At 37.3% G+C, this 21,104-nt stretch overlaps 1 protein-coding gene across 1 annotated transcript in view; it reads left to right on the forward strand.

Annotated features, from left to right (window-relative positions):
• The window catches only part of TDRD5 (tudor domain containing 5), a 94,679-nt gene that overhangs the window by 7,429 nt on the left and 66,146 nt on the right, over positions 1–21,104 (forward strand). The window contains exons 4-5 of the mRNA XM_030303272.1: positions 12,075–12,158; positions 14,453–14,509. Of these exons, the coding sequence (XP_030159132.1) occupies positions 12,075–12,158; positions 14,453–14,509 (141 nt within the window). The remainder of the gene's footprint in view (positions 1–12,074; positions 12,159–14,452; positions 14,510–21,104) is intronic.

Consider the following 21,104-nt stretch of genomic DNA (forward strand, 5'->3'; position numbering starts at 1 on the left):
TGAATGAATCAATCAGTTGTGCTGTTGTAGTAAAACCTCCATAAAACCCCAAAATACTGGATTTGGAGAGCTTTTAAACTAGTGAACAGTAGAGTTTTGGGGGAGACTGGCATGCCTGGAGAAGGTATGGAGCTCTGTGCCTCTTCCCACTTATCTGGCTGTATGCATCTTCTCCATCTCACTATTTCTGAATTCTATCTTTAAAAAAATTTTTAACTAATTTTTAAAAAAAATTTAAGATACAGTTGATATATTAGTTTCAGATGTACATGATGCTTTGATATGTGTATAATGTGAAATGATCACAGTATGTCTACTTAACATCCATCAGCACATATAGTTAGAAATTCTTTTTGTGATGTCTTAAGATTTACTGTCTTAGCAATTTTCTGTAGTAACATATATAATACATATTATTATAATTGTATAATGTGTCATGTAGTCTTATATTTATTAATACATTATGAAATATAGTTACCATGCTGTATATTACATGCTGTACAGGACTTAATTATTTTATAACTGGAATTTTATACCTTTTGACCCTGTCCACCTATTCTACCCACTCCCAAATACCTGCTTCTGGCTAGCATCCATCTGTTCTCTATATCTATGAACTCAAGTTTTTATTTATTTATTTATTTTTATTTTGTTTTTTAGATTCTGCGTATAAGTGAGATCATACAGTTGTCTTTCTCTGACTTATTTTCCTTAGTGTGATGCCCTCAAGGTCCGTTCATGTTGTCACAAATGGTAGGATTTCCTTGCTTTTTTTTATGGCTTAATAATATTCCTGTGTGTGTGTGTGTGTGTGTGTGTGTGTGTGTGTGTGTGTGTGTATCATACCATCTTTGTCCATTCATCCACTGATGAATGCTTAGGTTGTTTCCATGTCTTGGCTATTGTAAATAATGCTGCAATGAACATAGGATTCAGATATTTTTTTGTTAGTGTTTTTATTTCCTTTGGATAAGTACCCAGAACTGAAGTTGCTGGATCATGTGGTAGTATAGTTTTTTTGAGGAACCTCTGTAATGTTTTCCATAGTGGCTACACCAATTTACATTCCACCAACATGCCCCAGGGTTCCTTTTTCTCCATATCCTCACCAGCACTTACTGTTTCTTGTCCTTTTGATAATAGCCATTCTAACAGGTGTGAGGTGATACTTCATTGTGGTTTTGCTTTGCATTTTTACGATGATTAGTGATGTGGAGCACGTTTTCATGTACCTGTTTGTCATCTGTATGTCTTCCTTGGAAAAATGTCTATTCAGATCCTCTGCCCATTTTAAAATTTGGTTGTTTTCTTGCTGTTGAGTTGTATAAGTTCTTTATGTATTTGGGATATTAACCCCTTATCAAATATTGGACTTAGAAATTTTTTCTCCTTTTAAGTAGGTTGCCTTTTGATTTTGTTGATGGTTTCCTTTGCTGTGTAGAAGCTTTTTTGATGTAGTCCCATTTGTTTATTTTTGCTTTTGGTACTTCTGGTGTCCAATCTAAAAAAATCACTGCCAAGAATGGTATCAAGGAACTTACCATCTGTGGGTTTTTTTTTTTTAGGGTTTGTATGGTTTCACATCTTACATTCAATTTTAATCCATTTTGAGTTTTTGTGGGTGTAGCATTATATTGTTTTATAATAAACCAGTAATAAATCAGTAAGTAAAATGTTTATGAGTTCTGTGGCTGCGTTAGCAACTCGGTTGAACCCAAGGAGGGTGTCATGGAACTTCTGATTTATAGTAACTTGATCAGAAGCACAGATAATAACCTGGACTTGGAATTGTGGTGGGGGTGGGGCACAATCTTGTTGGACTTGGCCCTTAATTTATGGAAGCTGATGTAATGCCAGGTAGATAGACATGAATTGAAGTACAAGATACGCAGCTGATGTTGGAGAATTGCTTGAGTGTGGGATAAAATCCACATACATGTAATTCGAGTCAGAATTCTATAGTGCTTTTCTTTTCTAAAGAAAAATTATTATAATTATAAAAAAATTATAATCCAAGTAATACAGGCCTCTTAAAAGGAATTGGGAAGTTTTTCTTTTGTTTATTTATTTATTTGGCTTTTTTTATTTTTTATTTTTCATATGAAATTTATTGTCAAATTGGTTTCCATACAACACCCAGTGCTCATCCCAATGGGGAGGGCGCACCCCCCCTCCCCTCCCTTCCACCCCCCCCTCCCCATCAACCCTCAGTTCTCAGTTTTTAAGGGTCTTTTATGTTTTGGCTCCCTCCCTTTCTAACATTTTTTTTTCATCCCCTTCTCCATGGTCTTCTGTTAAGTTTCTCAGGATCCACATAAGAGTGAAAACATATGGTATCTGTTTCTCTGTATGACTTATTTCACTTAGCATAACACTTTCCAGTTCCATCCATGTTGCTACAAAGGGCCAGATTTCATTCTTTCTCATTGCCATGTAGTACTCCATTGTGTATATAAACCACAATTTCTTTATCCATTCATCAGTTGATGGACATTTAGGCTCTTTCCATACTTTGGCTATTGTTGAGAGTGCTGCTATAAACATTGGGGTACAAGTGCCCCTATGCATCAGCACTCCTGTATCCCTTGGGTAAATTCCTAGCAGTGCTATTGCTGGGCCATAGGGCAGATATATTTTAAATTTTTTGAGGAACCTCCACACTGTTTTCCACAGCGGCTGCACCAGTTTGCATTCCCACTAACAGTACAAGAGGGTTCCCATTTCTCCACATCCTCTCCAACATCTATAGTCTCCTGATTTGTTCATTTTAGCTGTTTTCACTGGCGTGAGGTGGTATCTGAGTGTGGTTTTGATTTGTATTTCCCTGATGAGCGACACTGAGCATCTTTTCATGTGCATGTTGGCCATCTGGATGCCTTTGGGGAAGTGTCTCTTCATGTTTTCTGCCCATTTCTTCACTGGATTATTTGTTTTTCGGGTGTGGAGTTTGGTGAGCTGTTTATAGATTTTGGATACTAGCCCTTTGTCCGATATGTCATTTGCAAATATCTTTTCCCATTCCGTTGGTTGCCTTTTAGTTTTGTTGATTGTTTCTTTTGCTGTGCAGAAGCTTATTATCTTGATGAGGTCCCAGTAGTTCATTTTTGCTTTTAATTCCCTTGCCTTTGGGGATGTGTCGAGTAAGAAATTGCTGCGGCTGAGGTCAGAGAAGTTTTTTCCTGCTTTCTCCTCTAGGGTTTTGATAGTTTCCGTCTCACATTCAGGTCCTTTATCCATTTTGAGTTTATTTTTGTGCATGGTGTAAGAAAGTGGTCTAGTTTCAATCTTCTGCATGTTGTTGTCCAGTTCTCCCAGCACCATTTGTTAAAGAGACTGTCTTTTTTCCATTGGATATTCTTTCCTGCTTTGTCAAAGATTAGTTGGCCATACGTTTGTGGGTCTAATTCTGGGGTTTCTATCCTATTCCATTGGTCTATGTGTCTGTTTTTATGCCAATACCATGCTGTCTTGATGATTACAGCTTTGTAGTAGAGGCTAAAGTCTGGGATTGTGATGCCTCCCACTTTGGTCTTCAAAATTACTTTGGCTATTCAGGGTCTTTTGTGATTCCATACAAATTTTATGATTGCTTGTTCTAGCTCCGAGAAGAATGCTGGTGCAATTTTGATTGGGATTGCATTGAATGTGTAGATTGCTTTGGGTAGCATTGACATTTTGACAATATTTATTCTTCCAGTCCATGAGCACAGAATGTTTTTCCATTTCTTTATATCTTCTTCAGTTTCCTTCATAAGCTTTCTATAGTTTTCAGCATATAGATCTTTTATATCCTTAGTTAGGTTTATTCCTAGGTATTTTATGCTTCTTGGTGCAATTGTGAAGGGGATCAGTTTCTTTATTTGTCTTTCTGTTGCTTCATTATTAGTGTATAAGAAAGCAACTGATTCTGTACATTGATTTTGTATCCTGCAACTTTCCTGAATTCATGTATCAGTTCTAGCAGACTTTTGGTGGAGTCTGTTGGGTTTTCCATGTATAATATCATTTAATATTGTTATAAATCTATTCTTCTATGCTTACAAAGGAAACATATATACTTGTAGCGTTTTGAGTAGGAACAGCTAGTAAACTCCTCTATAATTTTGAAGAAATGGCAAGTTGTACTTTCATAAATAGGATCTTCAGAAAGGTAATACCTTTGTGGGTAGCTCTAGACTGAAGGTTTTCTCTGGACTGTCTTAGTCGCTAGTGCTTCCATAATAAAGTAACTTAGATCAGGTAGCTTTAAACAACAGAAATTTATTTTCTCACAGTTGTGAAGGCTGGAAGTTCCAGACTGGGGCGATAATGTAGCTGCGTTCTGCTGAGAGTTCTCTTGCTGGCTTGCCCCTTCTCGCAGTGTGCTCACATGGCCTTTCCTCAGTGTGTGCACATGGAGGAGACCAAGCTCTCTGGTTTCTCTTTTTGTAGGGGTGCTAATCCCATCACGAAGGCTTCACCCTCATACCTCACCACAAAAAAAAAAATTACATTGGGGGTTAGGCCTTTAAAATATGAATTTTAGGAAACATAATACCTATCCTAACAAAGCAAAACTCAGAATGATTGAGTCCAAATAAATTAACTGTGTGAAGCTCCACAATGAATAAGTTTGTTTTGGCTTTTCCCATGTTTGAAGTTATTTCCATTTTCCAAATTTATTGTATTGATTAAAAATTCCTGAACAAAATACTAGAGAATGATATAGCATGTTTTTTGGAGACTTTATAGAATTGGGTGGGACGACTGTGCGTTTAGCCATCAGAGCCAGGGAATAACAAATGCAAAGTCTAGGACCTTTGCTCCTGGCATGGCTCCAGGGAGAAGGGTGAGAAAGATGCACATACACTTCTTCTATATCTTTTCTCCTTTGAGTTTCATCCTGTGTTTTGCAGCTCCAAGAATTCCTCGTAGCTGCTGTCTAATAACCACATTTCACTTCTGGGTGAAGTTTTTGCCATTGGAACTATTTAAATCTTGTTCCAAAGAGTTGGCTCTCATTCTTGAACTGTGTATTTTACTTTGGTAGCAGACCATACTCTACATAATTACCAGATCTTACATAATCCTATTTCTAAAAAGTACAACTTCCATTTCTTCAAAATTTTAGATCAGTTTGCTATGTGTTTTTGATCAAAACTCCACATGTATTTATGAGCATAGAAAAAGAACAGATCTATAACAAATTTAAATTATGAATTTACAGACTTTTTGATCATCTGTATTTCACGTATTTCCAGTGAACACGTTATTTTGTAATAAGGAAAACATGTTATTAAAAAGAAGAAAAATAAGTTTCTCCTTTGTAAAATGAGGGTTAGTATTTTTTCATCTTTCACCTTCAAGAGAAACAGCCAGGGTGGTCACTAGTATCTACGCTTTGTCCATTGTAATGCTTTGTTTCACAAAGGAAATGGTTAGAACAGTTTAAAGCCTCTTTTGCAAGATACGAATAATCTTTTTACCACATTCTATTAAATTTCCTTTAGATTGACTGAAGGGAAGTTTGGATGGAGATGCAAATGTGAGTAGGTGAGAATGGATTAGCTGTATTTTCTAGTGAATGAAGCTTCCTGTAGTCCTACATCACAGGTAACCATAGTGTTACTGTTATTGTGAATAGGTCATGGCCTGTAACAATGGCCGGGGTTTGGTCGGGGAACAGGGATCTGACATTTCTAGGTTGTCTAGCTTTAAGAGTACCCCATCCCACCCTACCCCACCCTACCCCACCCTACCCCATCTTACATAGTAGAAAACTTCATTGTAACATTCAGCATGAGGTTTAAAGTAGGTAAACCTGGAATTATAAAAAGATCTCGCCTTAAACGAATTAAAAATCAGGGCTGGGTGTTAGTTTGCACCTAACTTTTAATTTGCAACCAAACAATTTGGTAGTTTCTGTGTGAATAAGGAGGTGTGCTTGGTTATTGCATATAAGAAAGGATACTTCTTTTATCTCACTTGGTGACCTGGCTCAACTATCCTGTAAGAGTATCTTCCCTCAACAAGCAGCTGGATACACTAAACAGTTCCTGTCGGCAGGAGCCGTTCCTGGCTTCATTAATGCAGTTCTCCGGAAGTCGTGTTCTCTGGCCAACTCAAAGTAGCTGTTCACTATCTCGTTTTCTTGTGAGTTTGGGTGAAGTTTTTAGTATGGCAAGTCACATTCCGTGCTGCCTGGCTTTTAGTCAGATGAGGTATCTGGCAAATATTTAAGCAGTTGAAAGCTTTGCTTCCGTGTGTGTATTGGTGCCAGTTTTGTGATCTTTATCAGAAATGTGTTCGTGTTGTACCATATGGCCAAAGGGCTGGAGTATATTCCTCTAAGATGTCACTTCTGTACTTTCCTTCTTTTCAAAATGCTTCCACCCTCATGTTTCTAAATAGCACCCAGGTGTCTGTTTTTAAAACCTTTTTTTTCTTATTACAAAAGTAATATAGATTGATTATAGAAGACTTGAAATACAAGAAGGCACAGAAGAAAGTAAAAATCACCTGTACTTTTATCATCCAGAAAAGCTGATTTTTAATTTAAATTCCAGTTCGCTAACATAGTGTAATTAGTTTCAGGTGTTTAATATAGTGATTCAACCCTTCATACAACACCTGGTGCTCATTGCAAGTGCCCTCCTTGATCCCTATCACCTATTGACCCCTTCGCCTCTCTAGCCATCATCTGGTTCTCTGTAGTTAAAGGTCTGTTTCTTGGTGTGCCTCTTTTCCACCCTCTTTGCTTGTTTGTTTTGTTTCTTAAGTTCACATATGAGTGGAATCATATGGTATTTTTCTTGCCCTGACTTATTTCAAAAAGGATACCTACACTCAGATGTTTATAATATCATTATCTACAATAGCCAAATTATGGAAATAGCCTGTGTCCATTGACTGATGAATGGATAAGGAAGATGTGGTATATACATACACTGGGATATTATTCAACCATAAAAAAGAATGAAATCTTGCCATTTCCAATGATGTACATAGAGCTAGAGAGTATTATGCTAAGTGACTTTTTCTTTTTTTAAATAGAATCATTCTGGTCCAGGTTTGTGACCTGCTTTTTTAAGTCATAACTGTGAATTGTGAACATCCCACACTGTTAAATATTGTAATGAAACATAATTAAAAAAATTTTTTTAGTGTCTATTTTTGAGAGAGAGAGAGACAGAGAGAGACAGAGCATGAGCAGGGGAGGGACAGAGAAAGAGGGAGACACAATTCGAAGCAGACTCCAGGCTCTGAGCTGTCAGCACAGAGCCCAACGTGGGGCTCAAACTGAGGAACCGTGAGATCATGACCTGAGCCGAAGGTGGACACTTAACCGACTGAACCACCCAGGTGCCCCACCAATACAATTTTTAATGGGAGTAGGATGCACCATAATTTATTTAACTTGTAACTTTTGTTAGGCACTAAGGCTGTTTCTAGTGTTTGCTATTAAAAATAGCCTTGTGGGGGCACCTCGCTGGTTCAGTTGGTAGAGTGTGTGAGTCTTAATCTCAGGGTCATGAGTTTAAGCTCCACGTTGGGCATGGAGCCTAGTTAAAAAAATAAAAATAGCCTTGTGATGAAAATCTTGTTCAAATTTGCATATATCCTCTACTCCACAGAATAAATTTCTAGAGCAACAGTCACTGCATCAAAAGGAGTGTGTATTTTTATGTAGTTAAGTTGTCCTCGTAAAAGTTTCAGGTAGCACTGAGATAAGGTGCGTAAGGAATGTGCTTCTTGTACCTTTGATGATACTCAGTATAAATGATCTCTCCCTCGCCACCAACCCAGTATGTTCGGTCTCCCAGTGCTTTTCTAATGCCTTCTGGCATATTATCCCTTCATAACACTCTGTGGATCTTTTCATGATATTTTTTATAATTGCAATTATATTTATGATTGTTTCATGTCTGTCTCTCCACACCAGACTGCAAGTTCCAGGAGGGCAGTGACCATATCTAGTTTATTGACCCCTACAGTGTGCAGCACATAGTATGTGTTCAGTACATTTTTGTTGAATGAATGGGCATTATTATAAAATTAATTTTCCAATATGATAGGTAACTATATTGGACTATTGTCTTTTTATGAGCTTGATGCTTTTATTGCTTAATATTTATCAGTTGCCTATTTATGTCTTTATCCTTTTTTCTGAGGAGTCCATCTTTTTGATTCAAAGTTCTTTTCTGCCTCTTCTCTGTTCCTAGAGGCTCCTCTCTGAATATGGTATTTTTTCGCATCACTTTCCATCTTTATTTATGCTCTGATAATGTTTTGTTCACTTGATTTATTCATTCTTTTTGTTTGGTATTTAGGCATCTGGGACTGGAGGATTATTGAAATCAGAGGCCCCTCTTGATTACTTTCCTTATGTCAGTCACTGATTACCTTCCTTTCTTACCCCTGCCCCCGGCCCCCATTTTAATTTCTACCCTCCAATTATAGATATCCCCAAGATTAACTGGACTTTAAAAAGTCTCCCCACCCCATTCAGTTTAAAGTTAGCTTAATATAGTGGTCTAGCTTGAGGCTAAAACCCATTTTTTTACTTTAAAAAAAATTTTTTTTTTTAATGTTTATTCACATTTGAGAGAGAGAGAGAGACAGACCACAAGCTGGGGTTGGGGGCAGAGAGAGGAGGAGATACAGAATCTGAAGGAGGCTCCAGGCTCTGAGCTGTCAGCACAGAGCCCGATGTGGGGCTTGAACTCACGAACCACGAGCTTATGACGTGAGCCAAAGTCAGACATTTAATCAACTGAGCCACCCAGGCGCCCTGAAGAAAAATTTTTTTTAATGTTTATTTTTGAAAGAGAGAGAGAGAGAGAGGGAAGGGCAGAGAGAGAGGGAGATACAGAATCCAAAAGCAGGCTCCAGGCTCCAAGCTGTCGATACAGAGCCTGATGTGGGGCTCAAACTCAGGAACTGTGAGATCATGACCTGAGCTGAAGTCGGACACTTAACCGACTGAGTCACCCAGGCCCCTGTTGTGTTGTTGTCTTTTTTTTTTTCCTTCTTGAGAAACACTCTGTTCCTAGGTAAGAGCATTGTAAACCCAGGCTTGGTAACTGTTTTCTCTTTTTTTTTTTTATTTTTTTTATTTTTTTTATTTAAAAAAAAATTTTTTTTTTCAACGTTTATTTATTTTTGGGACAGAGAGAGACAGAGCATGAACGGGGGAGGGGCAGAGAGAGAGGGAGACACAGAATCGGAAACAGGCTCCAGGCTCTGAGCCATCAGCCCAGAGCCTGACGCGGGGCTCGAACTCACGGACCGCGAGATCGTGACCTGGCTGAAGTCGGACGCTTAACCGACTGCGCCACCCAGGCGCCCCGGTAACTGTTTTCTCTAAAGGGCCACATGGTAAATATTTGAGGCGCTGTTATAAACACCCAACTCTGCCCTTGTGGTGCGAAAAGCAATCATGTGGATAATGTGTAAATGAGTGAGTGTGGCCATGTTCCATAAAAACTTTATGAATACTGGAATTTGAATTTCATATAATTTTCATGTGTCACAAAATATTATTTTCTCCCCTAGCTGTTTAAAAATGTTGAGACAATTTTTAGCTTGTGATTTGCCTGTTACAAGCCATAGTTCAGAGGGAAAAATGACATTTGTAGTCCTCATCCTGTTACCTCCCAGTTTCTCAAGCTTTTGGAATTGATTGAAAAACAGCAAAATCCTATCTCTGTGTTCCCAGGTCCTTTTTCCTTCTAAACCGTATAGTCTTTGAGGCTGTTTCCCTGGCCTCTTCCTATTCACCCCTCAGCAGTTCCCTCCTTTGCACGGTGTTCTTTCCTAATTTCCTGGATTCCATGTCCCACCTTTGTCGTGCCCCCTCTCTCTAGTCTGACTTGCTTAGTGCCCTGGTGAAGACGCCTGCCCTCAGTTTTCATTGGCCTCCCAGTTGGTCATCCACCCTCCCAGTATCATTTTCTGCTGCTGCCAGATTAAATTTCTGATGATGCCTCTCCCCTGCTAAAAATCTCCAACATATGTATTTGTCTACATAACCCGGTGAAACTCCTTAGTTTGGCGTCTGAGGTATTCTGTAGTACTTCCTTCTCCTTTTGTCAGTGTTGTCTTCCGCTCTTTCCTTATTCCCTTCAGGCAAATTATTATTATTTTTTTCCTTTTTTCCTGTGTTCATGAAGTTCCTTATACCTTTATTGCCTTCTCTACTGCCCTTCTCTGTGATGTTCCCCGGCTCTTCAAAAAGGAAGCCTTCGTTATATTTATGACTTAGTGTGATAATACGTCCTTGTGCAATTCTGCACCTCTTCAGTGATGCTCACAGTCAGCCTTAGCTTATAGTGGTTTATCCATTTATCTCCTTTCCCTACTTAATTTTAAGGGGCTTGAGAAGAATGGCACTGAGGTGACTCTGTGTGTGTGTGTGTGTGTGTGTGTGTGTGTGTGTGTGTGTCCCCTGAAACACCTAGCACAGTGATAAGACAAGAAGTTGTTGTATTGAATCTTCAAATGAGGGGAGCATGTTGGGATGTGAAGAATCTGTTACCTTTAGATGCTCTTACTGTTCACTGGGGGAGCTTTAGGGGGTTATCTCATGGCGATTCAGAAGATGTATGAAGAACATAAGCCGAAGGGCTGAGGCTTTTTGTGAAAGCTAGTGATATAATAATCTTAGGAACCTAATCCGCCCCCCCATCCCCTTTCCCTGTCAACCTTAAGAGATAGTGAAATTCATTTTTCAGATGAGGAAACCGAGACCTAAAAAGGTTACACAGTTTGTAACTAATAACAGGCCAAGTGTCATCAAGAAGAAAGATGAAAAAATGCAAAGTTTAGAAGGAAAAAGTATTAATAATGTTTGCGTCTGTGTGATAAAATTTTAGGTAATTTGTTGTTTTTCTCTTTTGTGTCTTTTCTAACATATTTTATCCACTCATTGTCTTTAAACATAACTCCATGATCTTTCATTCCACTTTAGATCTCCCTGCTGTAGCTGTTCCCTGGGTGTGGGCTGTCTGCATATGCTCCATGCTTCTCTGACCATGCTTGCCTGTGCTTCCAGCTTGCTTTTCCAAGTATTCCTGTACATCTTCTGCCTTACTGGGGCCTCTCCATGCCATTGACTTCTCTCAGCTAAAATCCTGAGTCCCCTGTTGTCTTAACTTTGGCCTCTCCTGTTTTCCTTTAGAACTGCCGGCCTGTTGCCCTTGCACAGTCCTCCATCATTTTCTCGCCTTTATTTTTCTACTGTCTCAACTGCCTGAACTTTCTTCCCCTTCCCTCTAACTCTTAGGAATGGGCTTTGCTGCCCAACTCACAGAGAATACTGAAGTCATCAGGTAGTAACTCCACCTGACCCCACATTCTGTATCATATGCCTCCTGGTTCTTTCTCCCTTTTTTTTTTCTACTACAGCAGAAGAGCTTTTCTTCTTGCCAGGCTCAGGTGCTTTCCTGCCTCCCAGGGACCTTCCATCATCCAGTCTCTTCCTTGCATTTGGCATTCACTAAGCATATGTTTAGTAAACACTGAATTTTTTTAAATAGAAGGAAACTAGGGGCGCCTGGGTGGCTCAGTCGGTTGAACGTCCGACTTCGGCTCAGGTCACGATCTCGTGGTCCGTGAGTTCGAGCCCCGCGTCGGGCTCTGGGCTGATGGTTCAGAGCCTGGAGCCTGCTTCCGATTCTGTGTCTCCCTCTCTCTCTGCCCCTCCCCCGTTCATGCTCTGTCTCTCTCTGTCTCAAAAATAAATAAATGTTAAAAAAAATTTTTTTAAATAAAAAAATAAAAATAAATAGAAGGAAACTAGTAACAAGAATCCTTTCTGGGTACGAGTAGGAGATTGAAAAATTGGATACTCTAGAATCTAATTGTTAAAGAGAATGTTAATTATTCTGGAAAATTGAGAGTGTTTAGTTTTATAGATTGCATCTATTTTAGAGGTATTTTATGTGGTATGAAATGCTACAGTGACTCTTAAGAACAATATTTTACCCATTTGATTGAAATAAAATTTCCTGTGGTAGATGTTTCCTTTTACATATTGTTCATATTTATCTTTGATCTTTTTGGATTATAACCTGAACTTTTTTTTTTTTTCATAGTTGGAGAACACATTCAAATCAGTTATTGCACAAATTGGGCCTGGAGGGACTATCAATCCAGAACTAAAACATAAGATAAAATTGGTAAGTATTTTCTGTTTCTGGGAAATGAATAGGGATGATTGATTGTACAATTTAAAAATTTTTTAATGTTGGTTTGTTTTTGAAAGAGCACGAACAAGGGAGGGGTAGAGAGAGAGGGAGACACAGAATCCACAGCAGGCTCCAGGCTCTCAGCTGTCAGCACAGAGACAGATGTGGGACTCAAACTCACAAACTGCTAGATCATGACCTGAGCTGAAAAATTGGCGTTGAACAGACTAAGCCACCCAGGCACCTCTAATTATATATTTAGATCTCATTTGTGGTTAAATTTAATTTGCCTGTAAGTATTTATTAGTTTTACACTTATACCTGATCTTTTCAAATATATAGCAAATGGAGTGGCTATTCGTTTAAGATCAGAAAAAAAAATACCCACTCCTAAAATTTTTTAACGTTTTCAAAATTATTTTAAAAATTGAAGTGCCAGAAATGCTGCCTGCCTTTTGTTCTTCCCCTTACCCCAATAAATTGTTAGCAAACAGTTCAAGATCTTTACGGTATCAGTTTCGTACATATGTATGTCAAATATTCTAAAAGTTACGTGGCATTTTACTCTGTTGATGTACTATGTTTCATTTATAAGATGTGCAGTTAATTAAATTGGGTTATTCTAGCCTTGGCTATTAAAAAATACTACAGGTAATGTCCTCAAACATGTATCTAGAAGTAGACTTGCCAAAGGTATTGAATAGTGTAGTTTTGGTCATTAATACCTAATTACCCTCTAAAAGGTTTGAACAGATTGACACCCCAAGTGACCGTGAAATGTTACTATCCAATTGGGTTTTTGTAGTTTATACCCCTTGATTTTTACATTGAGCATCTTTTCATATGCTTAGTAGCCATTTGTATTTCTTATGTGAATTGCTTTTTCTTGTCTTTGGCTTAATGTGTTGTTTTTCCCTATTAACTTGTGAAAGTTCTTTGCTTGTTACGTATCAGGCTAAAGGGTATGTACACTTGAAATTTTGGCAGGAGCTATTCTTATTTGAATGATCAGAGTGCCATTACAACTCTTATGCTTTTGAAGTTATTCCATTTCTGATGTCATGATTTTACTGGGAGAAATGCAAAAACCATGGTGCATTCAAATCCTGCTTTTTTGTTTGGACATTTGACCATGTATCCAACGATTATTTAAGGATGTTGAATATGATTTTTTTATGGTAATAAAAAGGAGAAAAATTAAGTATTCACTGGTAAAGCATTGGTTAAATTAACTACCCAAACTAGACAACATCATGTGGCTCATAAAAATGTTTCTTTATATCTCACTTAATTTACATGGAAGTATCTTCTTGACATATTGTTAGACTTTAAAAACAGGGTTTATAGAATAGCATGTTAAGTGTTGTCCTTTCATGTAAAATCATGTGTAATGTGTGTGTACATAAAGGGGTTTCTGAAAGGATGATTTCTGAAAACGAGCAGCAGCTATCTCTGGGTCACAGGATTTTGGAGTCATTTTTATATTTTTCTGAAGCTTGATTTAGACTTTTTAATTAAATATGTAAAATTTGGAAAAATCTGGGAAAACAAAGCTTTTTATACTTTAAGGGGATAGAATAAGTTTGCTTTTAGGAATTTTTCCTAAAAATTGGACAAGTGTGAGAGATGCAAATAAGAGAATAATTATAAGAATTGTGATGATAACAAACAGGACACAACCATAAAGAGAGGATCTAGTAAATAAATATAAATATATTGAATTATTAGAAAACCCTATAACCAGTAAATATGTTGATCCGTATTTACTGCCATGGAAAGATGGTGGTATGATAATAAAAACTTGTTATGGAAATGACCTTATTTTTTATACTAAATATAGATATTTTTATGTGCATATGGGCAACAAAGACTATGGATAATTTTTTTCTTTGCTTAATGGTATTTTTTCAAAGTTTTCTATAGTGTCCATTATATTTTTTCCTCCCATTTAAAATACTTGAAGCTATGCTGTAGGGTATTTATTTTATGTGAGCTAAAGCTAAATAGGTTTGCTAAAGATTTGTAGGAATTTCTGGAGAGCTGTGGCATTGCAGTGTTATGTAAGAATGATTTCCCACTCTGGAAACATTGGAAATCACTGCCTTCATTTGGTTATAACCTTTTTTAAAACTGGAAACTGATCTAAATTATTGTGACTTTTAATTCATTCACTCAATAATTTCTTTTTACCTTTATTACTATTTAAATTTATACTGTTTTATTTTAATACTTTGTTAGCAGCACCCTAATGGTGTCTATTTATATTGCATTTTATTTTCTATTAGGTTGTATCCAAATTTCCAGAGGGTTTGCTTATTTCTAAACTTCTTGGGGAGTTTGAGGTGAGTATTTTTTTTTTTTTTTAATGGCTTATGTTTCTTGTGATGGATAGAAATTTTGTTGCCACTCCTGAGATCTTCCAAGTGTGTGCCCTAGAACTTAAATATTTTGTTTTGCACTTTGGTATCCTTTTCTTTACCAAAAGAGTTAAGAATATGGTGCTTTGTAAGTACTTCATTATACATAGGAAGGATATCTTTACCAGTTAAAATTATTATTAGAATCAAAGCTAATTTATTTTTAAGGCCTGATAATACTAAGTGTTAGTCGGCATGTGGAGAAACCAAATACGTCCTCCACTGCTTGTGCAACAGAGCCCCTTTGGAGAGCATTTTGTCAGTATCAAGTAAAGTTGAAGATTTGCACCCCCAGTGATCCAGCATTTCCACTTCTAATGTATACTCTAGAGAAACTGCTGCATGTGTGCACATGCACACATATGTAAGACGTGCAGATGGCAGCAGAGTAAAAACTGGAAACATTAAACTACTGTCATAGGAAGATGGATAAATTGAGGTGGACATTGATGCACTGGAATAATACACAGTAGATAAAATGAACTAGGTTTGTTGTGCAATGCAGATCATTTTTGGAGCCATCTGTTGAGTGAAAAAAATCAAGCTGCAGAATGGTAATTCAGTTATTACTGTAAATCCAATTAAAAAAATGCTAAGACCTGTGTAAGTTCTATGCCAAGCTGCATTCTGACTGCTTTTCATATTGTAATTCATTTGACTTTCACAACAGACTGAGGCACAGAGCAGTGACTTGCCTAAGGGTCACATAGCCAGTAACAGGTAGATCCAGGATTTGAACCCCAGGCATCCTGGCTTCAGAATCCTAAATCTTAACTACTGTGCCATGAAAACTGTCATATATTTGCAGATATAAACACAGATATTGTGATATACTACCACATAATAGTTAAGATACATTAACCTTTACGTGCTAGGTAAAAAAAAATTTGTTTTAATGTTTATTTTTGAGAGACTGAGAGAGGCAGAGCATGAGTGGGGGAGGGGTAGAGAGAGAGAGGGAGATACAGAATCTGAAGGAGGCTCCAGGCTGTAGGCTCTGAGCTGTCAGCACAGAGTCTGACCCGGGGCTCAAACCCATGAACAGCGAGATCATGACTCAGATGCTTAACTGACTGGGCCACCCAGGCGCCCCTGTGCTAGTTTATAAATGATATGTAAAGTCAGGATATTATTTACTCAGTTTTGTGAAGTTGTAATGACTTCAAAATGAAATGCTTAGAACAGTGCCTGCCATTGCTCAATAAATATTAACTCTTAGAAGAAAAAGAAAGATTGAAAAGACACACATCATGGCTTGGGGTAGTGATAGAGAAAGCTTAACACTGTTTAAAAAAAATGAATCTTTTAGAGCCACACAGTTTATTTCAAATGAACTTAAACAAGGGCTCTTTTTTTTTTTAACCAGAAAATTAATTTATCTAATGAAATTCCAGAAAAAAGTCTATAATAGAATATGACTTAATTATCACAAATTTATGGATGAAATCAATCTCCTATGTGAGATTCATAACTCAAAGTGAATAGTTTTATACACAAATGTAGCTTATGATAAAGTTCATGGCATTAAGGTTGCAAGTCAGCAATCTTGGAGAAATTAAAACAAACCTTTTAGGCTAGTATCCAAAATCTGTAAAGAGCTCACCAAACTCCACACCCGAAAAACAAATAACCCAGTGAAGAAATGTGCAGAAAACATGAACAGAAACTTCTCTAAAGAAGACATCCAGATGGCCAACAGGCACATGAAAAGATGCTCAACGTCGCTCCTCATCAGGGAAATACAAATCAAAACCACACTCAGATATCACCTCACGCCAGTCAGAGTGGCCAAAATGAACAAATCAGGAGACTATAGATGCTGGAGAGGATGTGGAGAAACGGGAACCCTCTTGCACTGTTGGTGGGAATGCAAATTGGTGCAGCCACTCTGGAAGACAGTGTGGAGGTTCCTCAAAAAATTAAAAATAGACCTACCCTATGATCCAGCAGTAGCACTGCTAGGAATTTACCCAAGAGATACAGGAGTACTGATGCATAGGGGCACTTGTACCCCAATGTTTATAGCAGCACTCTCAACAATAGCCAAAGTATGGAAAGAGCCTAAATGTCCATCAACTGATGAATGGATAAAGAAATTGTGGTTTATATACACAATGGAGTACTATGTGGCAATAAGAATGAAATATGGCCCTTTGTAGCAACGTGGATGGAACTGGAGAGTGTGATGCTAAGTGAAATAAGGCATATCTGTATGGCAGATCTGAAAGACAGATACCATATGTTTTCACTCTTATGTGGATCCTGAGAAACTTAACAGAAACCCATGGGGGAGGGGAAGGAAAAAAAAAAAAAAGAGGCTAGAGTGGGAGAAAGCCAAAGCATAAGAGACTCTTAAAAACTGAGAACAAACTGAGGGTTGATGGGGGGTGGGTGATGGGTATTGAGGAGGGTACCTTTTGGGATGAGCACTGGGTGTTGTATGGAAACCAATTTGAAAAAAATTTCATATATTGAAAAAAAAAACCTTTTAATGTTACAGCAGAGCTCTTTGCCCTTCCTAGTAAACAGATTTATGCAGAAATTCACCTTAATGATTAGAAGTATATACTAAGTATAGATTTAATTTAACTTTTGTTCTAACTTGTGGAAACACTTGCTTAACCTTTATTTATCCAACGTGATATAAAAGCTACCTTTATGATTTGCTTTCTTGAAATACCTGGTGAGTAGTCTGTCATTTGTTCAAGATCCCTTGTTAAATCGCTGATTGAAGGGAAGATATAGTGCAGTGGCAGCATAGTTCTTGGCTTCTCCTGAGACTCCACATAAAGAGAGAAAACCAGATAGCAAAACCAGAACTCCACTGATAATATCTACAACAAAACTGGGTAATATATTTTCCAAGAACAATTGTGTGGGGAGTAGTTACCAGCAGCCACAAGGTCTTACTGATACCAGTGTCTGTGTCAGGATAAAAGAGGGAAGCAGGGGAGCCAATGTCTGATGGATCTAGAAACAAAAAACTATGAAATAACCATCAGATATTCACTAGATAGTACAGCAAGCCATTTTGAAAACAGCAGCTGAGACTGGATAATATTTTGATATATCTAATAGAGAGTGCAAAGCACATGTATCTAAAAGCAGGGAGTGTTTCATGGTAAGCCTTGAATTAGGCTGGAACATATAGTTACCTGTGAATTCTTGAAATGGACAGGTCAGAACTCTCTTCCAGATAGGACCAAAAATGAGGGAGAAATTGAGCAGGATAGGGACCATAGAAAAAGAAGAGTCCAGATGTAAATAGGATTAAGGGAAAAGAGCCAGGACGCTTCAAAAACAAGCTACTATATATATATATTTTTATTCATTTTTAAATTTGAATGTAGTTGACAACGTTGCATTAGTTTCAGGTGTACCACATAGCAACTTGACAAGTTTAAATATAATGGTGTGTTTACTGAAAGTGTAGCTACCATCTGTCACCATACACTTATAATATCATGGACTGTATTTCTTGTGCTGTGCCTTAATTTCTGTGACTTATTCCGTAACTAGAAGCCTGTATCTCCCACTTCCCTTTATCCATTTGGCCCCTCCATTCCATCCCCTCCCTTCTGGAAGCCATCAGTTTGTTCTGTGTGTTTACAAGTCTGATTCTGCTTTTTGTTCTTTGTTTGTTTGTTTGCTTTTAGATTTCACATATAGTGAACTTATATGGTATTTGTCTCTGACTTATTTCACTTAGCATAATATTTTTTAGATCCATCCATGTTGTTGGCAAGATCCCATTCTTTTTTATGATTGGGTAATTGTGTGTGTGTGTGTACACCACATCTTCCTCATCCATTCATCTACTGATGGATTCTTAGGTTGCTTCCATATCTTGGATATTGTAAATAATGCTGCAATAAATATAGGGGTGCATAAATTAGTGTTTTCATTTTCTTTGGGTAAATTACCCAATAGCGGAATTATTGGATCATCCTGTATTTCTATTTTTAATTTTTTGAGGGATATCTACAGTGGTTATAGTAGGATACTATATTTTTTAACAGTATATGAAAATAGTAGAAGAAGGAACTCTGTGTAGCACAAAAGCCATCCAGACTGATGTTTTACAAATTAGGAGAAAGAATTTCACCTAAAATATGCAACAGAAGAGGATCAGGGTCAAACCTCTTCATTGTGTTAAGAAAAAAGAGAAGAAGAAGTAGAATATATTTACAGGTAGTGAAAGTATATCAGAAACACATGCCCCTATACAGATCAAAACTGAATCTTCTTTTTCAAAATGATACATTGAGAAAGTGATATAAAACATGATATAAAACATAAATCCAAAATACATGAGTTTGAAAATAAGGTAATAATAGACTGGAAAGAATGGGAAATGAAAGAAAAAGTCATTTCCAAAATGAAGACTAAACTGCAAAGATGACAAGAGCAAAAATGCTCTCAGAATAATATATAATAATGCTCTCAGAAAAACAAATAAATATGAGCAACCTTTTGAAAATCAAAAGGAAATGAAGGAAACACTGGGCATCCAGGCATAAAAAAGTCTGTAAGGTTTTTGAAATCTAGTGAGAAACTCAGGTATGCAAATAAATTAAGATGATACTGTGTCTGAGTAGCATATATTGGAACAGTCTTGAAGGTATTACCAATTCTGGACGTAGCGTAAAAAAACTACTATCTGAAGTTACTAGATCAATACCTAAAAGTGGGCAGAAACTGGACACGATTCAGTATTTGCAAGAGGGAAGGCTCCCACCCTGTTTTTGTTTTGGCACCTCTTGTTTGCCTAGATTTTGTCCTGATGGTGGTCCCCATCCAATGTTTGGAATTTGGACAAAAAATCAGAAGTTTTTACTTCCTTAAGTAATCAAAGGAGCTACATAAGCAGCTGAGAAATGAGAAATTTTAGGATGGAGAAAGCTACAGAGAAGTTGCATCAAATTCTTCACGTAAATTCTGCCCAAATCTCTGGCTGACAGTTGAACTGCACATAGTTAGGGTAGGCTCAAAGCAGCCTACTAAGGCTAAAAGAACTGAATATATTTTGGCTGTTGACCATTACAGAGAGGCAAACTTTGTGTTTAAGTTCAGCCAAATTAATTCCCTGCTGAAACAAAGCAAAAAGCAATAGTCTTAAAAGGAATATAAATGATTCCTAAGTCTTTACACTATATAATTCATGATGTCCAGGATACGAAACAAATTACTAAATATATTAAGAAACAAGAGAATGTGATCCTTGGTGAAGAGAAAAAGTAATCAATGCAAACATTGGTAACACAGATGTTGAAGTTAGAAAAAGCGTTTTAAAGGCACTTTTATAGTCACATAAAAGGATATAAAGAAATACATGTTTTCAGCATTACCTTGATTTCAAAACCAGACAAAGATCCCATTAAAAAGGAAAGCTACAGACCAGTTTTCCTGATGAACATGGATGGAAAAATTCTCAAGAAGATATTAGCCAACCGGATCCAACAATACGTTAAAAAAAAAAATTTATTCACCATGATCAAGTGGGGTTCATTCCTGGGCTGCAGGGCTGGTTCAGTATCCACAAATCAATCAGTGTGATACAGCACATTAATAAAAGAAAGGACAACAACCACATGATCCTCTCAATAGATGCAGAGAAAGGATTTGACAAAATATGGCATCCTTTCTTGATAAAAACCCTCAAGAAAGTAGGGATAGAAAGATCATACCTCAAGATCATAAGAGCTGTATATGAAAGACACACTGCTAATATCCTCAATGGCGAAAACCTGAGAGCTTTCCCCCTAAGATCAGGAACACGACAGGGATGTCCACTCTCACCACTGTTAATCAACATGGTATTGGAAGTCTTAGCCTCAGCAATCAGACAACACAAAGAAATAAAAGGCTTCCAACTCACAGAGGAAGTCAAAACGTTTTACTCTTTGCAGGTGACATGATACTCTATATGGAAAACCCATAAGATTCCACTAAAAAACTGCTAGAACTGATCCATGAATTCAGCAGTGTCACAGTATATAAAATCAATGCACAGAAATTGGTTGCATTTCTATATACCAATAATGAAGTAGCAGAAAGAGAAATCAAGGAATTGATCCCGTTTACAATTGCACCAAAACCCATAAAATATCTAGGAATAAACCTGACTGAAGAGGTAAAAAATTTATACATTGAAAACCATAGAAAGCTTATGAAATAAATTGAAGACGACACAAAAAAGTAAAAATACTCCATGCTCCTGGATAAGAAGAACAAATATTGTTAAAATGTCAATACTACCGAAAGCAATCTACATATTCAATGCAATCCCTATCAAAATAACACAAGCATTCTTCACCGAGCTAGAACAAACAGTCCTAAAATTTGTATGGAACCAGAAAAGACCCCAAATAGCCAAAGCAATCTTGAAAAAGAAAACCAAAGCAGGAGGCATCACAATTCTGGACTTCAAGCTGTATTACAAAGCTGTAATCATCAAGACAGTATGGTACTGGCACAAGAACAGACACTCAGATCAGTGGCACAGAACAGAGAACCCAGA

Source organism: Lynx canadensis, chromosome F1 (assembly GCF_007474595.2).
Source record: "Lynx canadensis isolate LIC74 chromosome F1, mLynCan4.pri.v2, whole genome shotgun sequence".
Lineage (NCBI taxonomy): Eukaryota > Metazoa > Chordata > Mammalia > Carnivora > Felidae > Lynx > Lynx canadensis.